Source organism: Haliotis rufescens, unplaced genomic scaffold (assembly GCF_023055435.1).
Source record: "Haliotis rufescens isolate VD_foot unplaced genomic scaffold, xgHalRufe1.0.p SCAF_1, whole genome shotgun sequence".
NCBI lineage: Eukaryota > Metazoa > Mollusca > Gastropoda > Lepetellida > Haliotidae > Haliotis > Haliotis rufescens.
The window spans coordinates 76,641,133-76,668,469 of record NW_025963779.1 but is presented as its reverse complement, the minus strand read 5'-3'; the positions used below and the strand labels follow the sequence as shown (position 1 = coordinate 76,668,469).

Here is a 27,337-nt window from a genome sequence, read left to right as displayed (position 1 = left end):
TGGTTTTAGGAAGAGAGAGGCTCCCACACAGGAGCCCTGCAGGCTTCCTGTCAACACATGATGAGTGTCAGGGGAAGGAGGGTTAATGTGGTTGAGGAAGAGAGAGGCTCCCACACAGGGGCCCTGCAGGCTTTCTGTCAACACATGGTGAGAGTCAGGGTAGATGGGGTTAATATGGTGAGTGTCAGGATAAAGAGGGTTAATATGGGGAGTGTCAGGGTAGAGAGCGTTAATGTGGTGTGTGGCAGGATAGAGTGAGTTAACATGTGAGTGTCAGGATAGAGAGGGTTAACATGGTGAGTGTCAGGATAGAGAAGGTTAACATGGTGGGCATCAAGAGGGGGTTAACATGATGAGTGTCTGGGTAGAGAGGGTTAACATGGTGAGTGTCTGGGTAGAGAGGGTTAACATGGTGATTGTCAGGATAGAGAGGGTTAACATGGTGGCGAAAGGGTGAGATTGACACATAGGTGGTCTGCTGGCTTATTGTCAACACAGCGTTATTTCACAAAACGTTTTGTTTGGTCGTCAGTTGATAGTGAATGAAGAGATGTAATTAGGAGAGTAATGGTAGTTTACTGTTGTATGTGTGATGTATAGGCTGCCTGCACGCATCTAACTGAGCTAGTCTTGTGTTGCAGGACCTGTCCGGGGTGAAGGAGCTGGAGGGGCGGTGTACGGCGGCGTACTGTGGGGTGCTGCAGCAGTGTGGGGAGATGATGTTCGGGGTTGGGGACATGGAGATCATGTCGCACATCACACCACACCTGGTCAGTATCTCCAGCCTCTGTTGTGGGGAGGACATGTTTAGTGTCCATCAAACAAGAAAACAACAGTGTCATTGATAACCCATCAGATTCCCTGTGCAGTGAAGTGTGTTGCAATCCACATCCTAACAACCCCGTAGGGATTCCCGTTTAGAATGTGTCTCCAGCAGCCTGTGCTGGTTGTAAGAAGCGACCACATGGATCAGATGGTTATGTGTGGTGACTTAGTTGAATGGCTGTCATTGTACCCTGATGGTGTGGATCGATTGTCACAATATCGATCACTGGATTGTCTGGTCCAGAGTCGATTATTAACAAGCCGCTATCAAATAGCTGGAATATTGCTGAGTGCTGTGTTAAACAACAAACAAACAAACAAACAAACAAACAAACAAACAAGGAAATGCCTGACGCTTATTCAGAGATTGACTGTAGTTACTGATTGCTGTTTCACAGGTGTCCCAGTTCTCTGAAAGTCTCTCAAAAGCCCCGTTAGTGTGTGTCGATGGCAACATCCCAGCTGAGACAATAGAGTACATCTGTGATATGTGTAGTCAAAACAAGGTGCCGGGTAAGTTTCATATATGTGACAGAGGCAAAGTAACACAGGCGTCTGTGATATCTGTTGTTTCAACAAGGTGCCGGGTAAGTAGCATATATGTGACAGAGGCAAAGTAACACAGGCGTCTGTGATATCTGTTCTCAACAGGGTGCCGGGTAAGTAGCATGTATGTGACAGAGGCAAAGTAACACAGGCCTCTGTGATATCTGTTCTCAACAGGGTGCCGGGTAAGTAGCATATATGTGACAGAGGAAAAGTAACACAGACGTCTGTGATATCTGTTGTCTCGACAAGGTGCCGGGTAAGTAGCATATATGTGACAGCGGCAAAGTAACACAGACGTCTGTGATATCTGTTGTCTCGACAAGGTGCCGGGTAAGTAGCATATATGTGACAGCGGCAATGTAACACAGGCGTCTGTGATATCTGTTCTCAACAGGGTGCCAGGTAAGTAGCATATATGTGACAGCGGCAAAGTAACACAGACGTCTGTGATATCTGTTGTCTCGACAAGGTGCCAGGTAAGTAGCATATATGTGACAGCGGCAATGTAACACAGGCGTCTGTGATATCTGTTCTCAACAGGGTGCCAGGTAAGTAGCATATATGTGACAGAGGCAAAGTAACACAGGTCAATAGAGTCAAGAGTCATATTAATGAGGAGTCCTTTAAGTCACTGAAACTTCATGGAGATTTATATTGTTTTCAACAGTGTCAATTTTAGACCATATTTTGTTAAGGATTCAAGACAATTGTCCCGGTAGGGATTCTGAGTTTGAATAAATTCCGAGCAGCCTATGCTGGTCGTAAGAGGCGACTAGATGGATCTAAGTGGAGTCGGTGAGTTAGTTGATTGCGTGCCATCGTCCACCAGTGGCGTGGTACATTGCTCTCGACATCAACCACTGGTTGTCTGGTCCAGATTCGTGTACTTCCAAGTTGCTGTAATACACCCCTTTGTTTGTTTTTAACGCTGCAGCAATATACCAGGGCCCATTTCACAAAGTGACCATAGTACTATGACTATCGTAAGTCTATGTTAAGATATGTGAGTTATCTTAGTCGTAGCGTTACTACTGTCGTAAGTCTATGTTAAGATATGGGAGTTACCTTAGTCGTAACGTTACTACTGTCGTAAGTCTATGTTAAGATATGGGAGTTACTTTAGTCATAGCGTTACTACTGTCTTAAGTCTATGATAAAATATCGGAGTTACTATAGTCGTAACGTTACTACTGTCGTAAGTCTATGTTAAAATATGGGAGCTACTAAAGTCCTAACGTTACTACTGTCTTAAGTCTATGTTAAAATATAGGAGTTCTAAAGTCGTAACGTTACCACTGTCATAAGTCTATGTTAAAATATTTGAGTTACTTTAGTCATAGCATTACTACTGCTGTAAATCTATGTTAAAATATGGGAGTCTCTATTGTCTAGGCACTACTACTGTCGTGTCGTATGTTAAAATATAGGACTTGTAGTGCTACAATCGCTTTGTGAAATGGAGCCTGATATATTGCTGCAGCATTAAGTAAACACACAAGATAAAGGAATTTGAGTTAATGCTCTGTATAGTGATGTTATCCCTATTGTTACTATATCCTGTGTTTCCCCTCAAGTATGGTTTGAGCCGGCAGACAGCCACAAGGCGCCAAAGCCTTTCTCTACTACGGCGCGAGATCACATCACCTACACGTCACCCAATGTAGCGGAGCTGATGCAGATGTGGGCAGCCTTCAGGGGAAAGCCCTCAACTGATGTTGGTAAGCTCTGAAACAGCGACCTCAGTGGTAATGAAGACGAGGATGTCAGTTGTAGCTGGAAATGCCTGAGGGGATTATTACTTGTTGGTGTTTCAAGAAGGCGTTAACGTTATCTTTTGGGATTTTTCTTCAAATTTAGGATTTGACTTTTTATCAATCTAATTTACAAAGTTGGCTATTGATGGCAGTAATTTGGATTGTTTTAACCGTTGCCATGTTGTTATGTTGGGTTTTCTAAGTTTAGAGAGTTTTCATTTCGACCAATGTTTCATGACTATGGCGACTGACTTTAAGGTGCGCAGTCAATATTATCTGTTTTCCGTAGTGTATTTTCTTTAAGTCTTTGAAAGGCATTTAGAAGTGATACACATAAGGAAGAGAATCTATGGATGTCAACTTGTTTATTATGATAAAGGAGTAAACATAAACTGCGAAAAGTTGTGTTCCTCATAATAAAGAAGTCGACATCCATAAATTCTCTTCCTTATTTTCTTCAACTCATTAATTGGATTGTGTTGGTGCCATGCTCCAGTGGTTTCAAATAATGTTTTTACTTCAGAAATGTTTTGGCTGTCAGATACAATACGGTTTTCTGTTATTTTATCCCAGGACATTTATCTCAATAGATAAAATCAGAAATATTTAGTGTTTATTGTCCCTTTGTTATTTCAGAGACAATCTCTCTTGACACTCCCAGGCCAGAGGATGTTATAGATGCATGTTTAGTGTTTATTGTCCCTTCTTTATTTCAGAGACAATCTCTCTTGACACTCCCAGTGCAGAGGATGTTTTAGATGCATGTTTAGTGTTTATTGTCCCTTCGTTATTTCAGAGACAATCTCTCTTGACACTCCCAGTGCAGAGGATGTTTTAGATGCATGTTTAGTGTTTATTGTCCCTTCGTTATTTCAGAGACAATCTCTCTTGACACTCCCAGTGCAGAGGATGTTATAGATGCATGTCTTCCATACTGCTGTGATCTTGTTGACAGCATACCTGTTGTCATGGTAACGCTTGGTTGTCATGGAGTTCTGCTGTGCCACAGGCTGGGAGACAAGCCTGTGTTCCCAACCAAACACAACCAGGTGGGTATTTATGTTGCTGTACCAATACATACTTCTAATTACAGGGAGTAATCTCAACTTGATGTACGGAAGCCAAACCCTTGCCCCCACTGCTTGCAGAGGGAAAGCATCAAAGCCTAAAATGTTAACCTGAATAACCTTCTCATTGTACTGTCATGTGGATGAATGTGACCTGCGCACAGGGACCCCCACATGAACCCCCATGTGAACCACCATGTGAAACTCCTCATGAACCCCCATGTGAACCACCACAACCACATGAAACCCCCCATGTGAACCACCGCAACCACATGAACCCCCCCCATGTGAACCACCTCAACCACATGAACCCCCCCATGTGAACCACCACCACATGAACCCCCATGGGAACCACCACCACCACCACCACATGAACCCCCCATGCGAACCACCGCAACCACATAAACCCCCCATGTGAACCACCACAACCACATGAACCCCCCATGTGAACCACCGCAACCACATAAACCCCCCATGTGAACCACCACAACCACATGAACCCCCCATGTGAACCACCGCAACCACATGAACCCCCCATGTGAACCACCACAACCACATGAACCCCCCATGTGAACCACCACAACCACATGAACCCCCCATGTGAACCACCCCAACCACATGAACCCCCCATGTGAACCACCACCACCACCACATGAACCCCCCATGTGAACCACCGCAACCACATGAACCCCCCATGTGAACCACCACAACCACATGAACCCCCCATGGGAACCACCACCACATGAACCCCCATGGGAACCACCACCACATGAACCCCCCATGTGAACCACTGCAACCACATGAACCCCCCATGTGAACCACCACAACCACATGAACTCCCCATGGGAACCACCACCACATGAACCCCCATGGGAACCACCACCACATGAACCCCCCATGTGAACCACTGCAACCACATGAACCCCCATGTGAACCACTGCAACCACATGAACCCCCATGGGAACCACCACCACATGAACCCCCATGGGAACCACCACCACATGATCCCCCATGGGAACCACCACCACATGATCCCCCATGGGAACCACCACCACATGAACCCCCATGGGAACCACCACCACATGAACCCCCATGGGAACCACCACCACATGATCCCCCAGGGGTCCATTTCACAAAGAGATCGTAGCACCAAGGCAGTCGTAAGCCGTAGTCGTAGTTCTACGGTCGCTTTGTGAAACGAGCACCAGGTTTCTACTCTTCTCAATGTTGGCTTGAGTATTAGGGATGGGCATTATAGAGCTTGTGTTCTGACCAATATTGCCCACAAACTCTATACAGCCCACATACTTCCAGCATGCTAAAGCCGTTGACTTTGGATGTTTGTTTTCGGATTGTTTGGCGATGTCATACTGCCCAGGGGTAAACATTGCATTAGTAGCTGTGAGACCCAAGAAGATTCCAGGGTAGAATAGGTCTTCAGCAACCCATGCTTGCCGTAAAAGGTGACTCTGCTTGTCGTAAAAGGCGACTAACGGGATCGGGTGGTCAGGCTCGCTGCCTTGGTTGATGCATGTCATCGGTCCCAATTGCGTGGATCGATGCTCATGATATCAGTCATTGGATTGTCTGGTCCAGACTCGATTATTTACAGACTGCCGTCATATAGCTGGAATATTGCTGAGTGCGGCATTAAACAACAAACCACCACCACCACTAGTAGCTGTGCCCCCTGTGAAGATCCGGGTTAGAATTGGTCTTCAGGAACCCATGCTTGTTGTATGAGGCGACTAACGGGATTGAGTGGTCAGCCTCGGTGACTTGCTTGATGCATGTCATTATATCATGTTTGTGAAGTTTGATGCTCATGAATTACTGTCTGGTCCAGACTATGGTATTTTCCACCCACAGTCATATAGCTGGAATATTGCTGAGGGCAGCATTAAACAACAAACAAAACAAACAAACAAACAAGTTGTCATGCCTGTTTGCGAGCTGTCCTCCTCTCTCGGTGCCAGCTGAGATCAGTCGGCAAGGGATGAGTTTCAAAGTTGGACATATGAACACACAATGCCATTTATGAAGTGGTCAAATGTAACAAATGTTATATTTGGGATAACACTTTCTTCGTAAGTACTAAAATCTGTACTTTACTAGAGGGCCTGTCACACACTACCGATGTACCTCGCCGGGACTAAACTGGAGCAAAAAATTAACGGCGAGACAATCAGCAGAGCTCCGGCGAGAAGGCACTTGAAAAATCGAAATTGACCGTAGCAATATTGATGTTGTACTGACGTTCCAGTTGTGATACTGTTGTCCTACCAATATAAGACCTGATGTGCTACCAAAACCACTTTTCTGTCACCTTAGTGTTACCGATGTGCCGCCGATGTGACATGGAGCTCCGGTATCACATCGGCAGAGCATCGGTACTACTTCGGTGGTTTTCGGTAGTACTACGGTATCACATCGGTACCAGTGCGGTACACATTGAGGCCACCGGAGATCCATTACGGGGCGCTACCGGTGCTCTACCGACATTAACAAAGCCATACCGGAGTACTGCCGTTGTACTGCCGTTGTCCCGTTGCTTGCTCCGGCAGCACTACGGAAGACATTTTTGAGCACGTTAAAAAATTTCTACCATCGGCTGCTGTTGCTAAATTTTTCGCCGATGTTCTGACGATGTCCTGTTGATGTACTTCTGTTCTTAGCGATGTGATACTAGCTCCCGCGACCCAAATCGCTAAGGCATCACAATTTGCAGTGTAGGATTTCGTCTCCTCATCAAATCTGATAATCTTGTGGTTCATGGTCCATGGTCTAGTGCATAGAGCGTCTGCCTGGAGAGTGGAAGGTTTGTGGATCAATAGCCTCTCCGCGTCATACCAAAAGATGTCAAACGATGGTACTTATTGTTACCCTGTCTTGCGTTCAGCCTTGAGGGGCTAAAACAAGGACTGGTCGTCTAGAATCAGCATACTGTGTCTGAGTGGGGTATCCATGTTAAACTGCTGTATGGTATCTTAATGAGCTAGCACTATTAAACCGGGCTAGTTCAATCAGTCTCACACATGACATGACATGCATGCACGTTGCTATATAAGTACATAAATGTGGAATCTAGAACACAATGTTTAACCCCATTTTACCTCACCTTGTGGGCAGTTAGCATTAAAAAACAGCTCCTGTCTCTGTACCTGCCCACTCTCGCCCCTCAAACCCCCCCAATGTTTCCATTGTTGTAGACGTACAGCGATGATGTGAGCGTTGTTCACTACCCCGCCTGCAGCCTCGCCCAGATGCCCAGCGCCACTGTCAGTGTGTCAGGAGGTGGGGATTGGTATGTACATTACTCTACCATGCATATAAGGAGTTCACGCAGGCACATAAGGCCTTGAACTTTTACCTCACCTGACTGAAAGTCAAGTGAGCTCAATTCATGGCCTGTTTGTCTGGTGTACGTTTGTCATCCAAGTGTGTAAGCATCTTCTCCTCTAAAACCACAACCGCCTCCGTGGTCTAATGGTAGAGCGTCCGCCCGGAGAGCGGAAGGTCCGGGAATCGATCCCCAGCCGCGTCATACCAAAAGACGTTAAAAGATGGTACTTATTGTTACCCTGTCTGACGCTCGGCTTTAAGGAGCTAATCAAGGACTGGTCGGCTTGGAGTCAGTACACTGTGTCTGAGTGGGGTATTCATGTTAAACTGCGGCATGGTATCTCAGTGTGCTAGCACTATAAATCGGTATCAATCTGGACTAGTACAAGCAGACGCACACGCACACACGTGAATGCACGTCGCTATATAAGTGCAATAATCTTGGATGCAACGTTAAACCCCATTTTACCTCACCTCAACTAGTACTTTGGGGCTTCTTTAGGAGGCATTTCGAGGTTGGAGACCTAAGTAAGGATAAGATTTATGGATGAACAACTTCTTTATTACAATTAGGAGCGACGTTTCAGTGTAGGTTCAAACACCGTTATCAAGCCAGCATCACTTGCTTAATAACGGTGTTAGAACCTACACCGAAATGTTGATCGTAATTGTATTAAAGAAGTTGTTCATCCATAAATGTTATCCTTACTAACTTTTGGGCTGTTATTGTTTTTTTGACTAACTGCAAACACATTAACAGTAACAACTTGAATCAATGTATCCTAAAAAGGAAGAGGGGACAAATCTGTATTTATGAGTAAAAACACTAGTTTTAACAGCTACTTGAATTTGACTGAGTGAGTGAGTGAGTGAGTGAGTGAGTTGGGTTTAACGCTGCTTTTAACAGTATTCCAGTTATCCAACGTGTGAGATTAATGTGAGAAGAAAGCTCGAAGTAATGCAGGTGTCAGATGTTTACCACTTCCGTGAATCCCACGAGCACGGTATGGTGCTGACAAACCTAGGTACATAATCAGGGCGAACCAGGATTCAAACACACAATCATAGGTTTCTGGCATGCCCAAGGGACGTAACTCTGCACAGCGAATTGCGGCGCCTTAAATGACTGGGCCATTTGGGCCACTTGGGCCACCACTTGAATTTGAACTCTGCTTGAAAAGGACTTGAAAATGATGTTTCTTGATTTTTCTAACCCAAGCCACATCTCACAAACATACACTTCTGAACGTGTCTGCAACATGCTTCTCAGTAACAGCTTTGTGTGGTGTTGGAACGTGGTGGTGGTGTTGTAATCATCTTGTTGTCAAAAAATGGAATCTCTACAATGATATCATTTGTTGCTTAAATCCAATTTTTGTTTCCAGCTTTGCAGCCGGGGTGATCGATGCAATCGTTAAAGGTCATGACCTTGACCTTTGTATAAAGGCTGGTTTAATGGCAGCCCAGTTATCTCTTCAGTCCCATCATGCAGTGCCAAACACGATACGACCCGAAGCATTCACCACTGACAGAGTCAAACAGTGGGCTCCGTGGAAACCAAGACTTATTAAAATAGGAAGTAAGAAGAAAATACGGTTTTGATTTAGAGGGCTTTATTACATTGGGCACAAATCACAGAAGCAATTTACACTTCTGCGGGCACAGAGACACTCTTCCATGAAAGGGGGCTCATCATTGGCGTCAGGACATGATGTTTTTGTTCTTACGGCCAGACCATGTTCTTTGTAGTATTGATTGTCTTGACCAAAGTGCCAAACGTCCATCAACAACAATAAAAAATGTATATTTTAAAATCTCTGTTGGTTTTTAAGGACATGAAAGATACTTTTGTTATATTTTCTTGAAAAATGTTAAAGAAGATAAAACCAAAGATACCAAAAATAGGGTTTTAACTATGACATATTTCTGACATGTTGCTAATATTTGTGCTAGTTTTCTAAAATCAGGGTTGACTTATCTTGTAAGACAATAAAGAATTGGTGTTGCCTTTGATATTCATTATCATAGCAATATAATTATGGTAGGCTGTAGATTTTATCGTTTAATGCAAGTGATTTATTTCTTATCTAAGATCAGATGTACTCCCAACAATTGCTGGGCATCAAATTGTATTATTTGTGAACTATATTTTTTAATTGATATGTACATGAATAGTTTTAATGAATCCTACTCATGTGTGAAACTACAAACATGTTTCCTGCTGACTGAAAGGGTTTTTCCAATGATATGTATTATGAACTCAGTGATGTGTTTTGATAACATGAGCATTATTGAAATACTTCCAGCATTTATCATGTTATAAACATTTTGTAGTATTATTAAACAAAATATGTTGTTATGTGTACTGTAACGCTATCCCGATATTGTGCAATCTCATTCAAATCAGATCGTAAAGCTTTGTGTAGCCGTAGGGAGCATGAAGGTCAGATTTGAATGAGATTGGGTATTCTAGTGTGACTTGTGTGTTTCAGCCCTGGCTGTGTACATTGAAGGTTACTTTGTTTGACTTGAAATCCAAAGTTTTGGAAACTATCATTATTTTTACAATTTTTATCCCAATATAATCCTACAAGTACTCAAGTCATGTTTCAAATATGATTGATCAACCTGACTTGTTGATAAGAGTGAGTGAGTGAGTGAGTTTGGTTTTACGACGCTTTTAGCAATATTCCAGCAATATCACGGCGGGGGACACCAGAAATGGGCTTCACACATTGTACCCATGTCGGGAATCGAACCCGGGTCTTCGGCGTGACGAGCGAACGCTTTAACCACTAGGCTACCCGACCGCCCCCTTGTTGATAAGATGCTATACTGACAGCCTAAAGGCTTCACCATATTTACAAGCTTTCAACTTTATGGGAAAAGGGCACACATTTAAAATCCCTCAAGTTCAATGACACATCACATAAATAGCATGTATGACCACCCCCTGCTTCAAGACACACAAAAACTCTCCGATGCACAGAAAATGTCCGCAGTCTGATGACGTCATGTGGGATATGATGCCATTCTTCTTGGAGGGCCTGGATCTGTTCTTGTCTGCTGGCTAGAGTATGTGGTCGCTGTCGAACACTGATCCATGACATCCCAGAGGTGTTCTGTAGGGGACAAGTCTTGGGAGTGTACAGTGAGTCCTGTATGATTCAAGCTGTCAAATGTCTGTTAACGATGACCAGCAGTGTTCTCTCCTGCCCCCAATTTCCTTCCCACAGCATAACACCCTTCCACCATGACCTCGGCACGACCTCCTGAACGCAACATGCCGCCGTTTGTTCTCGCCTTCGGCAGTAAACTGCGGTCTTCACTCAGCTCTGAACAGTCAGCACCAGCTTTTATCAGTGATGATGACCCTCTGCCAGTTACATTGTGCCAACAACGTACATTCTGGCCCCTTCTCATTCCTGACAACGATGTTGCGCTGTCAATAACTGTCCTCTGTTTGGCCTGTAAGACCTAATCCTTGAGCCCTGAGTCGCCTGGCCACTGTCTATCGACTAACCATATGCCCTAAGGCATTTGTTACTGGTGATGTCACTGTCAGAAATGATTCTGGAGATGCAAAGTATGCAAGTACTGGTCTTCATTGGGCATAGTTACCCTGGGTCTGCCTGTTCTGGGCCTGTCTAATATCTGCCCTGTCTGTCTGTAACAGTGCATCGAGTTAGTTACAGCAACACAGGAGCAAGTTTTTTACTTTTTTGCATTTTCTACAAAAACGTGCGGTGAACGTGTATCACTTTCTCTATTGAGCATTGTTGTGATTGGGCGATGTGTTTTTCATTGATTTAGTTTGAACTTGTGTCTTATATTTTTTTGCGATTTCATTTTTAAAGTGTGTTTTTGTTGTATAATGTGGCAGACAGCAATATACACATGGGCGGGAGGGGATTCTAATCCTGACAATCATGGCAAATCTTAAGTCAACTATTGACTCACACATGGCACTGTGAACGCAATTAGATGTATTTTACAGTTGTGATGAGTTTACATATTCAAGGGACCAGAATGTATTATTTTTGTTATTCAATGTATCATTTTGTACCAGAAATCACATGATCTGCACATACATTTCTTTGAATTCAAATGGAATTTTAATAAACCATTATTTTCAAGATATGTTGTCATTCTTTTTCTTTAAGCGATTATGTCACACTTTTTATTGCTGCAGTTGATTCTGAGCCGGCAATTCACTGGCCATTGTGAAGTAAAATTGACACAACTTTTGGTCACTGGCACAATTATAGAGAAGTTATACATCAACCATAACACGGAAATCACTCCAGGCATGTTAAATCTACTTTTTGATGTTTTTTAAAAAATTCTCTTATGAGACCTAGGTGAGCTCATCAGTGGATAGAACTAGGGCTGAGACGGGTATCTTAGGTACTTGTGTCGGGTGGGTACTTGTGTCGGGTGGGTACTGGGGTGATTTAACTACCTGCATGAGAGCTTGAAGGTTCTGCACGTCTGTTGGCAAAATACTGATTTGATACTGATGTTTTTTGCTGCCTTTACTGGAAATATTTCAGCAATATCCCAGCAGGTGAATCAGCTTCACACGTAGAACACAGATCTTCTGTATATTGAGGTTAGGTGAAAGTGTTTAGTATCACGGTTAATATTATTTCACATGTATAGCGATGTGCATGCGAGCCCGGACTAATGCCTGTTTTATAGGGTTAGCTTACTCGGATGCTATGCCGCAGTTTAACATTGACACCCCACTGCACAGTGTTCTGACTCTGAAGGGAGCGCAGGTGGTCCAGTCGTCTAAGGCGCCGCGATTCGCTGTGCAGAGTTGCGTCCCTTGGGCACCCAAGAAACTTATGATCGTGGGTCCGAATCCCGGTTCACCCCGATTATATTTCTAGCTTTGTCAGCACCATACCCGTGCTCGTTGGTTTCACTGAAGTGTTAAACGTCTGAGACCTGCATCACTTCGGGCTTTGCTCCCACATTAAGCGATATAACTGAAATACTGATAAGCCCAACTCACTCTGACTCTGAACCAACCAGTAGGATGAGATGGTTGTTAACTTTCTAACGCCTAACAGCCAGCTTGGGTTGTATACACCCCAGTGAGCTGAGAATGATTCTTGAGAGCACATTGATCCATTGACCAGGAAAATAATATCGCTTTCAGCATGCCCCTGAGTAGTGTAGAAATATGCGCAATATAAATAGGCCATTATTATAAGTCCTTGTTTAATGCTCTTAATGCCAAGCACCAGGCAGGGTAACATCAAGTACCATCTGGTAAAATCGTTTGATATGACCACCACACTTCCATTCTCCGGGAAGATGCTCTTCTTACAAGGTCATGGAAGCGGTCTTCTGTATGATGAGCAATCCCACCAAGCTACCCAGCCATTCCCTTATGGTGAGTGACAGCTTTTGGCTCAGAAATGAGAATACTAATTCCCTAATTGTCCCAGACATCATTTAGTAGTACCGGTACATAGGCAGCTGCTATATCAGACTACAGGTAACCTATTTATGCCCGTGTCAGCCAACAACTATTCAAGTCCTCAGTCTGAGTAAATGAGTATGGTTTAACGCCGTGTTTAGCAATATTCCAGCAATATCGCGGCAGGGACACCAGAAATGGACTTGACACATTTTACCCATGTGGAATATCAAACCCAGGTCATTAGCATGATGAGCAAATGCTTTACCTTCTAGGCTACCATACCCCCTTTTCAGTCTGAAAACAGTATCATTAAAACATAAACAATGTGACTTATCTTTGCAAATTTTATTATGCAAAAATATACATAGTTATATAAAAAAATTACATGGTACAAATCATACTATTGCTAGAGTCTTAAAAAGAAATGTAGTTATTGTACAGAATGATTAAAAAATGACAATGGTATTTACAATGCATGTTATCATGAATGTATCACTTTTATTTTGTTGTCATCTTTTCATCTTAGCAATTTTACAGCATCAAGTTTCTTCAAGAAATCAAGAACGTGTTCAGGTTATTAATCATATTTCTGGTTCCAATACACTAACTACACTCAGTCGGCATCACTGTCAAATACTGAGCATTGAATACCTTGACGTGTTTACATTTTCACATCCTTAATCAAACCTAGTAGAAAGAGCAACAAGGTTCTATCAACCAAGGGAGATAATGTGAACAAGGGAGGTAACTTCCACTAAACAAATAAACAGGAAAGAGGAAACGGATCTCAAGCAAATGAGTTCTAATGAAATAAGGCAAAACAAACCTTTGAATCAATGTATTGATTTCAGAGCTCCAGATAAGCTACTAATTACCATTACCCAATTAATGTACAAATATGCATTAAGAAATTTGCTAACCCAATAGCATAAGAACAGTGTTCGCAATTACCCAATGTAGCTTTTCAGATATATCTACACAGATCTTCTGTTACTGACTGAATGCAGCATCATGTATATACATGAACTCTACTGCAGTGAATAATGCACAGATGCACAAAATCTCGCTTATTGTAACTTAGACATGTATATCACTTTTAAGGTTATGCGACATGTGACTGACTTGAAGCAGCCCACGAAGACATGATATTTACAAGTTACGTGCACAGCACAGAAGTAGATTATTGTTCAAAAAGTTACAAAACCCAATAGACTGGACCGAGGAGAGTAAAAAATATATTGAATACTCAAAGAAACTATTAATACTAATGTGAATGATAACATACCAAATATTCAACAGATCAAATACGTCTCTGGAGCCCTGTTGGTTTGTTTGTCTTCTTGTGATGGTCAAATGTAGTTGGATCAATATCTTAAGCATTATAGGCACATTGGGATTATAGGGGATTCTTGGCAGAAACAAGCAAAATTTGTATTGTTTTAACATTAAATGGAGAGATTCACAGCAGGTTTGAAAGAGCAAAGAAGACCTGAAATGATATTTATACCTATAACATGAAACACATAAAGATTATCCTGCATGTACAGCACAAAGATCATGGTGAAGATGAACCGGACTATGCATTTATCAATAAAATCTGCAACAACACATAATATTTGATCTTTATATTTTGAACTTTTTTCCTAAAAGCAGTAAGTAATTACAACTGAAACGTATTAATGAGAAATAATTGTACCATCAGTTGGCAAGGAGATATTGGACTTTCTAAAATTCTGATGGAGTGTTGTATTGATCATGTCTATTTATCATGTTGGTTTCAGTATGTTCAAAAATGAGCTATTTACAATGGCAACCTGTCCTCTCACTTGCATCCTCTTGCGGACATTTTTCAGGACACTGAAAGCATAAAAAACATGATAAATATGTTTTAACCATAATGAAAAAATATTTGTGTGTTCTCATGTCTAACATACATTTATTCGTATCAGTGCCTGTTTCAATGAAGTTTGTCAAAGAGAAGATTGAACATTGTATCCATAAATTGATTTCCAAAAGATCACTGATTTGCAACTCTATCTAAAAGTGTCTACAAGGAACATGACTTCTTGCTTACCAGTTCTAGCACCTGAGGCTTGGTCCTCTATACGACCGATTCGTCCACTTTCCCCCGGCTACCAGCATTACTGCTATCACTTCCTGTCCGGACTTTGTAACCTTGGTCTATCTTGGGTGGTCCATGGCGGTAGTGGGCCCCTCTTGGCTGGCCATAGGCCATCCTCTGGTGTGCTAAAGACATAGTGGTCATCGTTAAAGTTGATGTATACAAGAATGTGCAGCATCTATTACTCACTTACATTTCTTGCATTTCTGTCTGTGCAGTCAACAACAAGACTATTGGGTTGTGCCATGATGTCAGATGGTATCATGACTTGTGGGATAGATTGAGTATGTTTGATTTAATCATGTTAAGCATATTATAATGTGTTTCAATTTGTGTAATGTTCCAGCGAAAAGTACAATGCTTCAGCCAATAGTACAATGTTTCTGCAAGTTGTTCAGTGTTTCAACCAATAATATAGTGTTTCAGTCAATACTACAATGTTTCAGCTCATAGTAAAATGTTTCACCTATAAATAGTACAATGTCATTAATACAGTTTCAGCCAATAGTACAATGTTTCAGTCAATAGTACAATGTTTCAGCTAATAGTACAATGTTTCTGCAAGTTGTTCAGTGTTTCAACCAATAATATAGTGTTTCAGTCAATACTAATATGTTTCAGGACAAAATTTCAGCAAGTAGTATAGTGTTTCAGCAAGTCGTACAATGTTTCAGCAAGCAGTACTGTGTTTCTGCCAACAGTACAATGTCTCAGTCACTAATACAATGTCTCAGTCACTAATACAATGTCTCAGTCAATAGTACAACACAACACAACACAACACACCTGGTCAGTAAATATCTAATAACGTGGGGATGTTGGGTAACAATATAACCACACTCAGCAATATTCCAGCTATAAAACAGCGTTTGGTAAATAACTGAGTCTGGGCAGGACAATCTAGTGATAAACATCATGAGCCTCGATCTACGCAAATGGCATGCGTCAACCATGTCAGAGAGTCTGACCACGTTAGTCGCCTCTACGACAAGCATGGGTAGCTGAAGGCCAATTCTAACAAGGCAGTGGAAACAAGAAAATAAAGATAATGAAAGCAATGATCCAAGACTTTGGGGTATGATGACACACTATCAATTAGGTCACCCAGCCTGACCACATGATCCATTTGGTCACCTCTGACAACCATCATGGATTGCTGGGGACCTATTCTAACCTGGAATCCCCCCTGGGGTCTTCAACATGATTATTTGGTGTCTTATTGTCTCACCTTCAGGGTACGGCCTTGGTTTCTCATCACGATAACTACTGGCCATGGAACCGCTGTCATATTCTTTCTGTTGTCTATAGTCTTCACGGTAACCTCCAACGCTGGGTGGACCCCCGACACTGTGGTCGCGGTAACCCCCTGGTGGCGCAGACGGATATCCTGTTGATGGGTAACCACTTGATGGGTAGCCCATGCTGGGGTCGCGGTAACCTGGACCCACAGGTTCGGAGCCACCATACGATGGTGGTGGACCATTAGCCATTCGATTTCGAGCCTGAACAAAGAGAGTGAATTGATTTTGTTTTTTTGCAGAAACTGCATAAAGGTCAACAGAGAACATAGGTAGACTTGTTGTACAGTAAACAATCAAATACATTGTTCAGATCAATTTTGAAAAAATAGTAACAAGAAATAAGAATATTGTTTGGACAATGTGACTTAATAATAAGGGTACAATGTTTATCTTGCTCAACAAAGGTCTCAATTTACTTTGACACAATGCTACTAATACATGTACGTACATGTAAAAGGCATGAAAAGTAGAGGTTTGACACAGTCTGTTCAATCAAAGTTAGAATCTTTATTTCTTTTGAGTCATTGTATATAGCATATCTCTAAACAGTACTTTACTTAGTGATATGTAAAATTTACATTAAATTGTATATTTATATACTTAACCTATCTCATACTATGCATTTCTTCCTTCTTCTTTCAATCATTATGTGGAAACATGCTTGAACAAAGTTTCCAGCTTCTAAAAACAATTCACCTGAACACATCCCAGCATCACCATGATCCCCACCCAAACAAATGGGTCACGCACTGTAAACCCTGTGCCTTGTGAACTTACACGACATAATCACCTGACTACCCCTGTCATATCATTCTCTATCTTAGAACTGACAGGCTAGAGGAGCTATGATGAGGCGATGGTCGGGTGGGCATATAGCATGTGAGATTGGATAGGTATATAAATATACAATTAAATTTAAAATTTACAAATCTTTAAACTTATCCTATCTCACACCATGCATTTATCCCACTGTTGGACCGTGGGGTGCAGATACCCTAGCCTGTATAGACTATAACCATGAGACATATACTACTCAAAAGAAGTTAAGGATCAACTGATTCTTTCATATTACAATAGTTATTCTCTCATGCCATGACAGATTAACTTTACCAATATGAAAGAATCGGGTGATCCTTAACTTCTTTTGAGTAGTATACATGACGAAGCTGGTGCTAAACAGTGATACAAATATAAGAATCTATACCGCCGCTTAGTGTTGCAAAGACAAGAAGTCGTGAGTGGGTAAAACACCACAACAGGCAATGCGACCCCTTTATGCTAGTCGGACATAACATGAAAATGGGCATAATAGATGGCACATGTTTTCCCTTAGAACATCGTTATGCAAAAGACTGATGCTTTGAAAAGTGTTCTATTCAGCGTACGACTAATAACCGTTCCGGAGGGGGTCTCCAGGCTATGAGTTCTACAAGACAAGCCTCATCACTATCTCTGACAGACAATAGGTTGAGCCAGCTTGGCATCTCATTTCATGCTTCGTCAAAGCTATCAATCACACAAAGGATTAAAGCATGCTAAGACAAGAAGAGGAACATTTGACAACATCCACGAGAGGCTCATCAAACCAACAGTGAGACATCACATGCCTGAAGCAAGGGGAGCAGGTATGGTTTTGGCAGCGCCTTGTGGCGACTTTGATTTTGAAGACCGGAGTCTCAACAGACAAGGTTGCTCAACCTCCATTGGGTACTCAGTCTAGGAACCCGAATGATGAAGACAATAAACACAGGGGCAATAATTACTCTGTATATACAGGATACAGAGTACTGGGCAGCAGAAGTGAGTAAAAGTATCGTCTATTTGCGCTGATGTGCGGCCATCAATTGTTGTGCCAGGACCAAAGGACCAATCTGGGGGAGGCCGTGAATGTCAGTGAAGGGGATGTTGCTTGTTTGTTTGTTGTTTAACACAGCAACTCAGCAACATTCCAGCTATATGACGGCGGTCTGTAAATAATCGAGTCTGGACCAGACAATCCAGCGACTGACATCATGCGCATTGATCTACGCAATTGGGATGCGAGGACATGCATCATCCAAGTCAGCGAGCCTGACCACCCGATCCGGTTAGTCGCCTCTTACAACAAGCATATTCCCCTTTTACATGTCACATAGATAGTGGAAAGTGAAATTGCTGGCGGCCATGGTAGAGGCGATGGATCTAGTCTCATGTGGATTGGACGTCACAATCCAGCAAAGGCGTAGGCCTGCAGGATAGTTGAGTGAAGTCAAAAGGAGACTGAAGTAAGGGAAACTTTTGTGATGGCAACCGTGAAAAGTGGGATGAAGTCTATTGCGGGCATGCTAAAGTGGGCGCACAGACTCGAGGTAGATCCTGAGCGCTCTAACTGGGCATAAGGAGATGTCTTTATGGTCATTTGGGCTCAGGATGGATGCCAGCGATGGGATGGTAAACAAATGGTCTGGCTGTCCCATATGCAGAATCTTAACGATGAAGTCCCAGTCAAGGCCCAGAAAGACCTTCCCATTCTGTTTTCTCTCACATTGGACCCTGTTAACATCATACTCTGCAGGAGTCAAATGGTGTAGGATCACGTTAAGATCCCAAGTGGGTGGGGGGAGTCGAGAGAGACCAGTCAGCCAGCTTGTAGGACTGAATGAGGGACTGAAGCTCAGCGAACATGGAAATCTTCGATCTGGTTTCAGTAGCAATGAGAGATTTGATGCCGCAAGAGAGATATCCAAAGTGCACCCTTTGAGCTTCCAAGTGGATCTCAGATGTTGCAGATACTCTGCAACTTGTTGAGGAGAAGCTTGACAGTAGGCTCAGAATGCTTTCCATTTATAGTTGTATAAGGCCTTAGTGGAGGAACGGTGAGCCTCAGTGGTGGTAATGGCTACTCTCTTCGAATTTTGGGGCCAAAACTGTTCTTGACACAGTGCAACAGAACCTCTAACAAGGGAGGCTTTCGCATATGACACAGAAGCAGCGATGGCTTTCGTTGCTGACAGGATTTTAGAAATAAGCGGGAGCGGGAGCTGGATGGTAGTATCCAAGTGGATGAGATCACGAAGTAGTAGCAGAGCGCTTGGGGCAGAGAATAGCAATGTCACCATCCAAGGCATATGATGATAGAAGTCGGCACGAGAGTGATAGTCACGATAAGGCGATGCATATGGGTAGACACACATATGATGATACGGATCCAGATGTGGGGGGTATCGATCCCTGTAGTCGTTATGCTGAAGGTGATCCCTGGATGAAGTCTTGATGAGGAGGGTTCGTGGAGTAGGAGCGGGGACTATCCCACCAATGCCGATGATCTGAATAAATTGTAGAAGTCAACAACCGATCAGCAAAATCTGAATAGGAATTATCCTTTGAATGACAGCAATTGTCATGTCGAGCAGGAGCTTGTGTTCGATCAGTAGAGCGACACTCCTAATCTGGTGAGTGTTGAGTCTAGAGAGGGGCGACTCGTAGATCTGGAACATCAATCCTTGGAATGTTGATCATTTGATGAACGATCCGGACAGCTTGGATCCATGGAATGGTGAGGTGTGAGGTGTGAGAGCAATTCCATCACCATCAGTCCTTAGTATGTTCAACGTCCTAGGACTTTGACAAGCGGTCAACGTCACGCTTGTGGCATTTGCGTAGGAACATACTGAAAGCTTCCTTGGTGAGGTGGGAACACTGTCTTCATAACAATGGCCGCAACACTCACAACAATGATCATGAGGATCAGTAGTTTACGTCTGCAGGCCTCTTCAAGTTATTGTTGTAAAAGTTGACAGAATTGAAGACATAGCTTACAAAAAAAAATGTATTCTCTAAAACTCAATACCCATCTCCACAGGGTGGTGATGAGATAGAGAATGATGTGGCAGAAGTACAAGGGCTGGCTGAAAAGTTCTAAGCCTAAGTGGGATATCTCAGTCGGATTGAAACAACTTTTGCCACCAACAAGTACAATCATTTAATGAATCATAGACGTAAGAAGTGCAACTGTAGTGTTATTATTGTCTTTCTACCAGACCATCTTGTGAACCTACCCATTGAAATCACCAGAAATGGGCAGTAATCAAGTACCTGCAACTGAAAGGGCTAACTCCACCACAGATACATACTGACATGGTCTCCACTTTAGGGGATGATGCCCCTTCCTTTTCCACTGTAAAGAAGTGGGCTGCAGAATTCAAGCATGGCAGAGAGAGCCTTGACGATGACCCGCGTCCAGGAAGGCCTTCAACAGCAACCATTCCGGAAAACATTACTCGGGTGCATGACATGGTGATGGCCGATCGACGATTGACCACTCCACATATTGCCAGTGTTGTGGGCATCTCTCAGGAGAGGGTTGAGCACATTATCACCAACGAGTTGGGAATGACAAAAGTTTCTGCAAGATGGGTGCCAATCAGAAAGCAGATCAGAAACGTGTCAGATTCCTGACGTCCCGTGACAATTTATGCCATTTGAAGCAGATCCCGATGATTTTTTGGACCGATTTGTAACCATGGATGAGACCTGGATTCATCACTTTCAACCAGAAACCAAAATTCAGTCTAAACAATGGAAGCATCCGGAATCACCAGCCCCCTAAATAGCCAAGTTGGTTCCTTCTGCTGGAAAGGTGATGGCTTCAGTCTTTTGGGATTCCAAGGGTATTCTGCTGATTGACTATCTTGAAAAAGGCCAGAATATCAATGGAAGATATTATGCTGACCTACTGAGACAGTTGCGTGAAGCTATCAAAGCTAAGCGACGGTTAATGCTCACTAAAGGAGACCTGTTCACAAATCGGTGGTTGCCATGTCAGGGATCCATGATTGTGGCTTCGAACTCATTGGCCATCCCCCTTATTCACCCGATTTGGCCCCGTCAGACTTCCACCTGTTTCCCAAAATGAAAAAGGAACTAGCCGGTTGCCATTTTCCTAGTAATGATGACATCATTTCCGCTGTGAATGACTTTTTTAGGGTTGCTGAAGAAAATGTCTTCTTGACTGGAATCCAGGCCTTGTAGCATCGCTGGCAAAAGTGTGTAAACCTGGAAGGGGACTATGTGGAGAAATAAATGAAAACCATCGACTTGGTACGGGTCTTTCACAGTTAGGCTTAGAACTTTTCAGCCAGCCCTCGTATTACATTGTGTGAGCCATTTGTTTGGGTGGTGACCATGGTGATGCTGGGATGTGTTCAGGTGAATTGTTTTTAGAAGCTGGAAACTTTGTTCAAGCACATTTCCACTTAAGGATTGAAAGAAGAAGGAGATATGCATAGTGTGAGATAGGATAAGTTCTGTCATATCAATGTTGCAGGAAAACCCAAAATGACAGATTACAATTGTTTACAACTTTAACAAAAAAAACCAAGCACAAATGTCAGGATCATAATCAGATTGAATCTAGGATTCAAGTAAGTTAAATAAAGTCACATCAGCAATATTTCAGCAGGATTCACCCCCAGCCAATGGATTTTAGCATGACTAAGGGATAAACGCTGCACATGAAGCACCTCATTTAGGTGGCCTTAGTCACCAGTTTGTTAATTTGATCTAAAACACTGCAGTCAGCAATATTCCAGCCAGGCCAAGGCAGTCTGTAAATAAGCAAGTGATAAACCAGTGGTTGACAATAATAGAAATGTCCCGTCCCCAGAGTTGGGAAAGCAATCAAGTAATTGAGCCTGATAACCCTAATCAATTAAGTCGCCTTTTACGACAAGCATAGGATACAAGGAATATTCCATCCTAGAATCCCGGGAGACAGCAGTACTTAATAAGGAGGCTGTAAAGTATCCAGGCCATACCTCGATCTCCTTCTGCTTCATCTTCTCCAGTCGAGTGTCCAGTGTGTCGCTGCCGATGATGCCACGCTCCTTGTCCCTGAAGATGAGGCCCATGATGAAGGTGAACATGCCAGCGAAGGCGGAGAAGAAGCCGGACAGGACACACAGACCGTAGCTCCAGGACAGGTAGTTCATCCACGGTCTCGGCATCCAGGTCGGGTCATTGGACATCTCCGCAAACACCAGGGCGATGAGGAACACCAGAAATGCTGCAATGGGAGATTGTTAGATCAGACTTATGGGTGTCTATTGGAGGCGATGAGGAACACCAGAAATGCTGCAATGGGAGATTGTTAGATCAGACTTATGGGTGTCTATTGGAGGCGATGAGGAACACCAGAAATGCTGCAATGGGAGATTTTAGATCAGACCTATGAGTGTCTATTGGGGGCGATGAGGAACACCAGAAATGCTGCAATGGGAGATCATTAGATAAGACCTATGGGTGTCTATTGGGGGCGATGAGGAACACCAGAATAGCTGCAATGGGAGATTGTTAGATCAGACCTATGGGCTTCTATTGGGGGCGATGAGGAACACCAGAAATGCTGCAATGGGAGATCATTAGATCAGACCTATGGGTGTCTATTGGGGGCGATGAGGAACACCAGAAATGCTGCAATGGGAGATTGTTAGATGAGACCTATGGGTGTCTATTGGGGGCATCTTGACTATGCAAAAGTATTGCAATAACGTAAAGTGTACCATTCCCACAATGTAGAGTTTCTGGCATTGTAAAACATGTCATGCCCTAGAATGTTCACCTTCTCCTTGGTTCAGAGATTGCAAAGACACAAGGGGGAATAGGCCTGATTCCTCTTTCAGTACAATATAATTATGACAATGCAGTAGCGTGGTAAAAACTGGTGTAAATTACTGGCAATGGTTTCAAAATTCATAATATATATTACATACTTGATCATAACGGTTCCACCCAAATCAACGGTTGGCACCTCTGAGAGTTGTTGAGTTAACTTTGCAATTGGATTGCGACACAGCAAAGGGAGGAAACCTTTCATAGTGAGTGAGTTGTTTAACACTGCTGTGAACAGTATTTCAGTTACCAGTGTATCATGGACATCTTTTGGTTTATTTTGTTTGCTGTTTAACACTGCACTCACCAATATTCCAGCTATATGACGACAGTCTGTAAATAATAGAGCCTGGACCAGACAATCCAGTGATTGACATAATGAGCATCAACCCACACAATTCGGATACAATGACATGCATCAAACAAGTCAGCGAACCTGACCACCCAATCCTTGCCTCTTACGACAAGCATAGTCGCTTTATATTGCAAGCATAGGTTGCTGAAGACCTATTCTACCCCGGATCTTCACAGGTCTCAAGGACATCTGCAAGGCTTACATCACTTTGAGCTTTCTCTCCTCATCATGGACATCTGCTTGATGGGGAACGAAAGCTCAAAGTGATGTAAGCCTTGGAAGTTTAGGTTGATATAGTACTGAAAACCAAGAATCATTACAAAGGTAAATCTGGGATTTGAACCCATAATCTTAGGTTACTTGAATCCTAAGGGACACAACTCAGCACAGCGAATTGTAGCAACCTAGATGATTGGGCCACCAGTGCCACCCATAGCAAATGAAATGCTTTATAGACTATTGAGCCTTATTTAGACAAAACACAGTTAGGGAAGAGAATATATGGATGTCAACTTCTTTATTATGAAAGTTCTTGATAGTGTAACGGGGGCTTTATGATAAAGGAGTAAGCATATACTCCGAAAAGTTGTGTTCCTCATAATAAAGAAGTTGACATCCATATATTCTCTTCCTTAAGTGAATCACTTCTAAATGCCTTTCAAAGACCATATACGAAAACACAGTTAGTTAGTAAGAGTGGTGTATACCTGCAATTAACTCCATGATGCTTCCAGCAAAGAGGATGCTCACTCTGCGTCCGGCGTACAACTTCTTGTACATGATGTCCGGCAGGTAAAACAACAGCAGGAGGCCTCCCACCAGGTCTGCTACCAGTGTGAAGATGGACAGAGCTTGGATTCCACGAAACCATGCTGCAATGTAAGAGAAGAAAGCCATCATAAGACATTTTTGTTAAAAGTACAACAAATTCCTGTATGCAGTACCAGTTGTGTTCAGCGTTCCAACTTTGTAAACTACACATGTGTGAATATGCTACAGGAACAAATCCATTTTAATAAAACAAAACTTTTCTTTTACTTAGGGACTGCTCATGGAGGGTGAGTGAGTGAGTGAGTGAGTGAGTGAGTGAGTGAGTGAGTGAGTGAGAGTGAGTGAGTGAGTGAGTATAGGTCAAAAGGTTAACGTCTCGTTTAGCAATATTACAGCAATATCATGGTGGGGAACACCAGAATTGGGATTCTACCCATGTTGGGAATCAAACCCGAGTCTTCGGTGTGACCAGCTAACGCTTTGACTACAGGGCTACCCCACCACCCCCAACCCCTGTATGTAAGTTAAATTACCAGTCCGTTATGAAGAGTAAGGTTATATTTGTATGTTTGTTGTTTAACGCCGCACTATATAGCAATATTCCAGCTATATGACGGCGGTCTGTAAATAATTGAGTCTGGACCAGACAATCCAGTGATTGACATAGGTGAGGTAAAATGGGGTTTAATGTTGCGTTGCATATTGAACTTATAGAGTGATGTACATACATATGTGTTTGTGTGACTGCTTGTGTTAGTTTGGACTAATGCCAATTTTTTAGTCCTAGCCCACTGAAATACCTTGCCACAGTTTAACATGAATACCCCACTCAGTATACTGACTCAAAGCTGACCAGTCCTTTTTTTTTCCCCTTAAGGCTGAGCGCCAGGCAGGGTAACAACGTATTTTAACGTCTTTTGCATGATCAAATCCAGGACATTCTGCTCTCTGGGTGGACACTCTACCACTGGACCATGGAGGCGGTCAAACCCGTGAAGATCTGGGATAGAATAAGTCTTCAGCAACTCATGCTTGCTGTAAAAGGCGATAATGCTTGCCGAAAGAGGCAACTAACGGGATCGGGTGAGTGTCATCGTATCCCAATTGCGTGGATCAACGCTCATGATGTCAATCACAGGTTTGTTTTGCCCTAGTTCGATTTGTATACAGACCGCCATCATATAGCTGGAATATTGGTGAGTGCGGCGTTAAACAACAAACTAAACAGAAACTGTCGATTGAGGTTATAGTTATTGAGTGAGTGTGTGTTGGTTTATGCCAGTAATCAAGATTGAAGCTATCACCATGATCACCAGTAGGCTATAAAAAATCATGTTCTGTCTAGACAAACCAAGCAGTGGTTGATAACATGAGCCTACAGCATGATCGCCTAAAAGTGTCCCCTTTGACTGGCAGGCTTTTGATGCTAATTATATTAATTGCTGCATGCCATACAAGTACTACCCCAATATATCTTAGATGTTTAATTATCAACTTTGGGTGCGCTGTATTTCACGGACATACTATAATCATGATAATCAGTGTCACAAACTTCAAAACCGGAAGTTACCTGCACAGGTAAACATTGTGAAAATGCCTTTACCTGTTGATTACAGGTGTAATCATGACGGTCGCCGATTAGTGTTACACGAATAAACATATGTCGTTATAACTGTAAGAATACTTACATGGTTGAATTTGATTAGCGACTTGGCTGAACTCGGAGGAGTGGATCCACCAACAGCCGACATAGGACTTCATGTTGGGGTCCTTGGGCTGGATGTACCCCGCAAGACAAACGTGCCATAACCCGATGTTGGAGAACGGACTGTGAACACGGGTCCATGATTTGTACCAATATGGTGTGGCAAAGGCCAGAAACATCAACAGGAAGGCTGTAATAGCACAGAAGAAGCCAACTTTGAAAAGCGTTTGAGTCGCCATCTTGGCGAGTGTGTCTCACCTGGACGAGTCTACTGCGACAGGTGCGCGGGGGTGTCACATTCTAATCTGTATGACAGGTCTTATCCTCATGAACTGGTAAAATAGATACAAACTTGATTGTCGCAGTGGAGTGTATTCAACTGTGAATTATGTTTTCGTGTAGTATTTCATATGGTGGTAAAAATGTTGTAATGATTGCCGTTTTTAATAGTTGTCTTTAGGACACATTCCATTTGCATTGCTAATCGCGGATGACCTCATTCAGTCAATATAGCACTAACAATCTTTACAACCGCGCGTTGCGTTGTCGCATGTAGGCCATAAACAGGCTTTGTCCGATCCACATCTGCAAGAATATTATTATTTGGTTCCATATATACTACAGAAGACGCCTTGATTATGTCATCGTCTCTCAATGTAATTATTCACAGGTCCATGCAGCAGGATACAGGTATTACTGGCACACTGGATCCATATACACAGAGATATCACTGACACACTGGACCCATAGAGATATTACTGACACACTGGACCCATATACACAGAGATATTACTGACACACTGGACCCACAGAGATATCACTGACACACTGGACCAATAGAGATATAACTGAAACATTGGACCAATAGAGATATAACTGAAACATTGGACCCATAGAGATATCACTGACAAACTGAACCCATATACGCAGAGAAATTACTGACACACTGGACCCATAGAGATATCACTGACACACTGGACCCATATACATTGAGATATTACTGACACACTCGACCCATAGAGATATTACTGACACACTGGACCCATATACATTGAGATATTACTGAAACACTAGATCCATATACGATGAGATATTACTGAAACACTGGACCTATATACATAGAGATATTACTGAAACACTGGATCCATAGATATTATTGACACATTGGATCCATATACATAGAGATATTACTGACATACTGGACCAACAGAGATATTACTGACACATTGGACCAATAGAGATATCACTGAAACATTGGACCCATAGAGATATCACTGACACACTGGACCCATAGAGACCTCACTGACACACTGGACCCATAGAGATATCACTGAAACATTGGACCCATATACATTGAGATATTACTGACACACTGGACCCACAGAGATATCACTGAAACATTGGACCCATAGAGATATCACTGACACACTGGACCCATATACAATGAGATATTACTGACACACT

The 27,337-nt window shown here is 42.7% G+C and overlaps 2 protein-coding genes across 3 annotated transcripts in view; one reads left to right on the top strand and one right to left on the bottom strand.

The window, feature by feature from the left end:
• The window catches only part of LOC124118453 (pseudouridine-metabolizing bifunctional protein C1861.05-like), a 28,047-nt gene extending 16,374 nt beyond the window's left edge, over positions 1-11,673 (top strand). Inside the window, exons 14-19 of one of the 2 annotated variants that reach the window (XM_048401134.1) lie at positions 642-770; positions 1,224-1,338; positions 2,949-3,092; positions 4,005-4,177; positions 7,405-7,499; positions 8,923-11,673. In XM_048401134.1, the coding sequence (XP_048257091.1) occupies positions 642-770; positions 1,224-1,338; positions 2,949-3,092; positions 4,005-4,177; positions 7,405-7,499; positions 8,923-9,139 (873 nt within the window). In that variant the 3' untranslated portion in view covers positions 9,140-11,673. Of the gene's footprint in view, positions 1-641; positions 771-1,223; positions 1,339-2,948; positions 3,093-3,844; positions 3,981-4,004; positions 4,178-7,404; positions 7,500-8,922 lie in introns of those variants that run through there. The other variant, XM_048401139.1, reaches the window with a different exon arrangement.
• Positions 11,674-13,301: 1,628 nt separating this feature from the next.
• On the bottom strand, positions 13,302-26,154 carry LOC124118445. The gene is made up of 6 exons (XM_048401121.1): positions 25,857-26,154; positions 24,105-24,269; positions 22,190-22,437; positions 16,322-16,595; positions 15,046-15,218; positions 13,302-14,828 (listed from the first exon to the last, which is right to left on the bottom strand). The coding sequence occupies exons 1-5, from the start codon at positions 26,110-26,112 to the stop codon at positions 15,073-15,075; spliced, it is 1,089 nt and encodes a 362-aa protein (XP_048257078.1). The 5' UTR covers positions 26,113-26,154; the 3' UTR covers positions 13,302-14,828; positions 15,046-15,072.
• Positions 26,155-27,337: the final 1,183 nt, after the last annotated feature.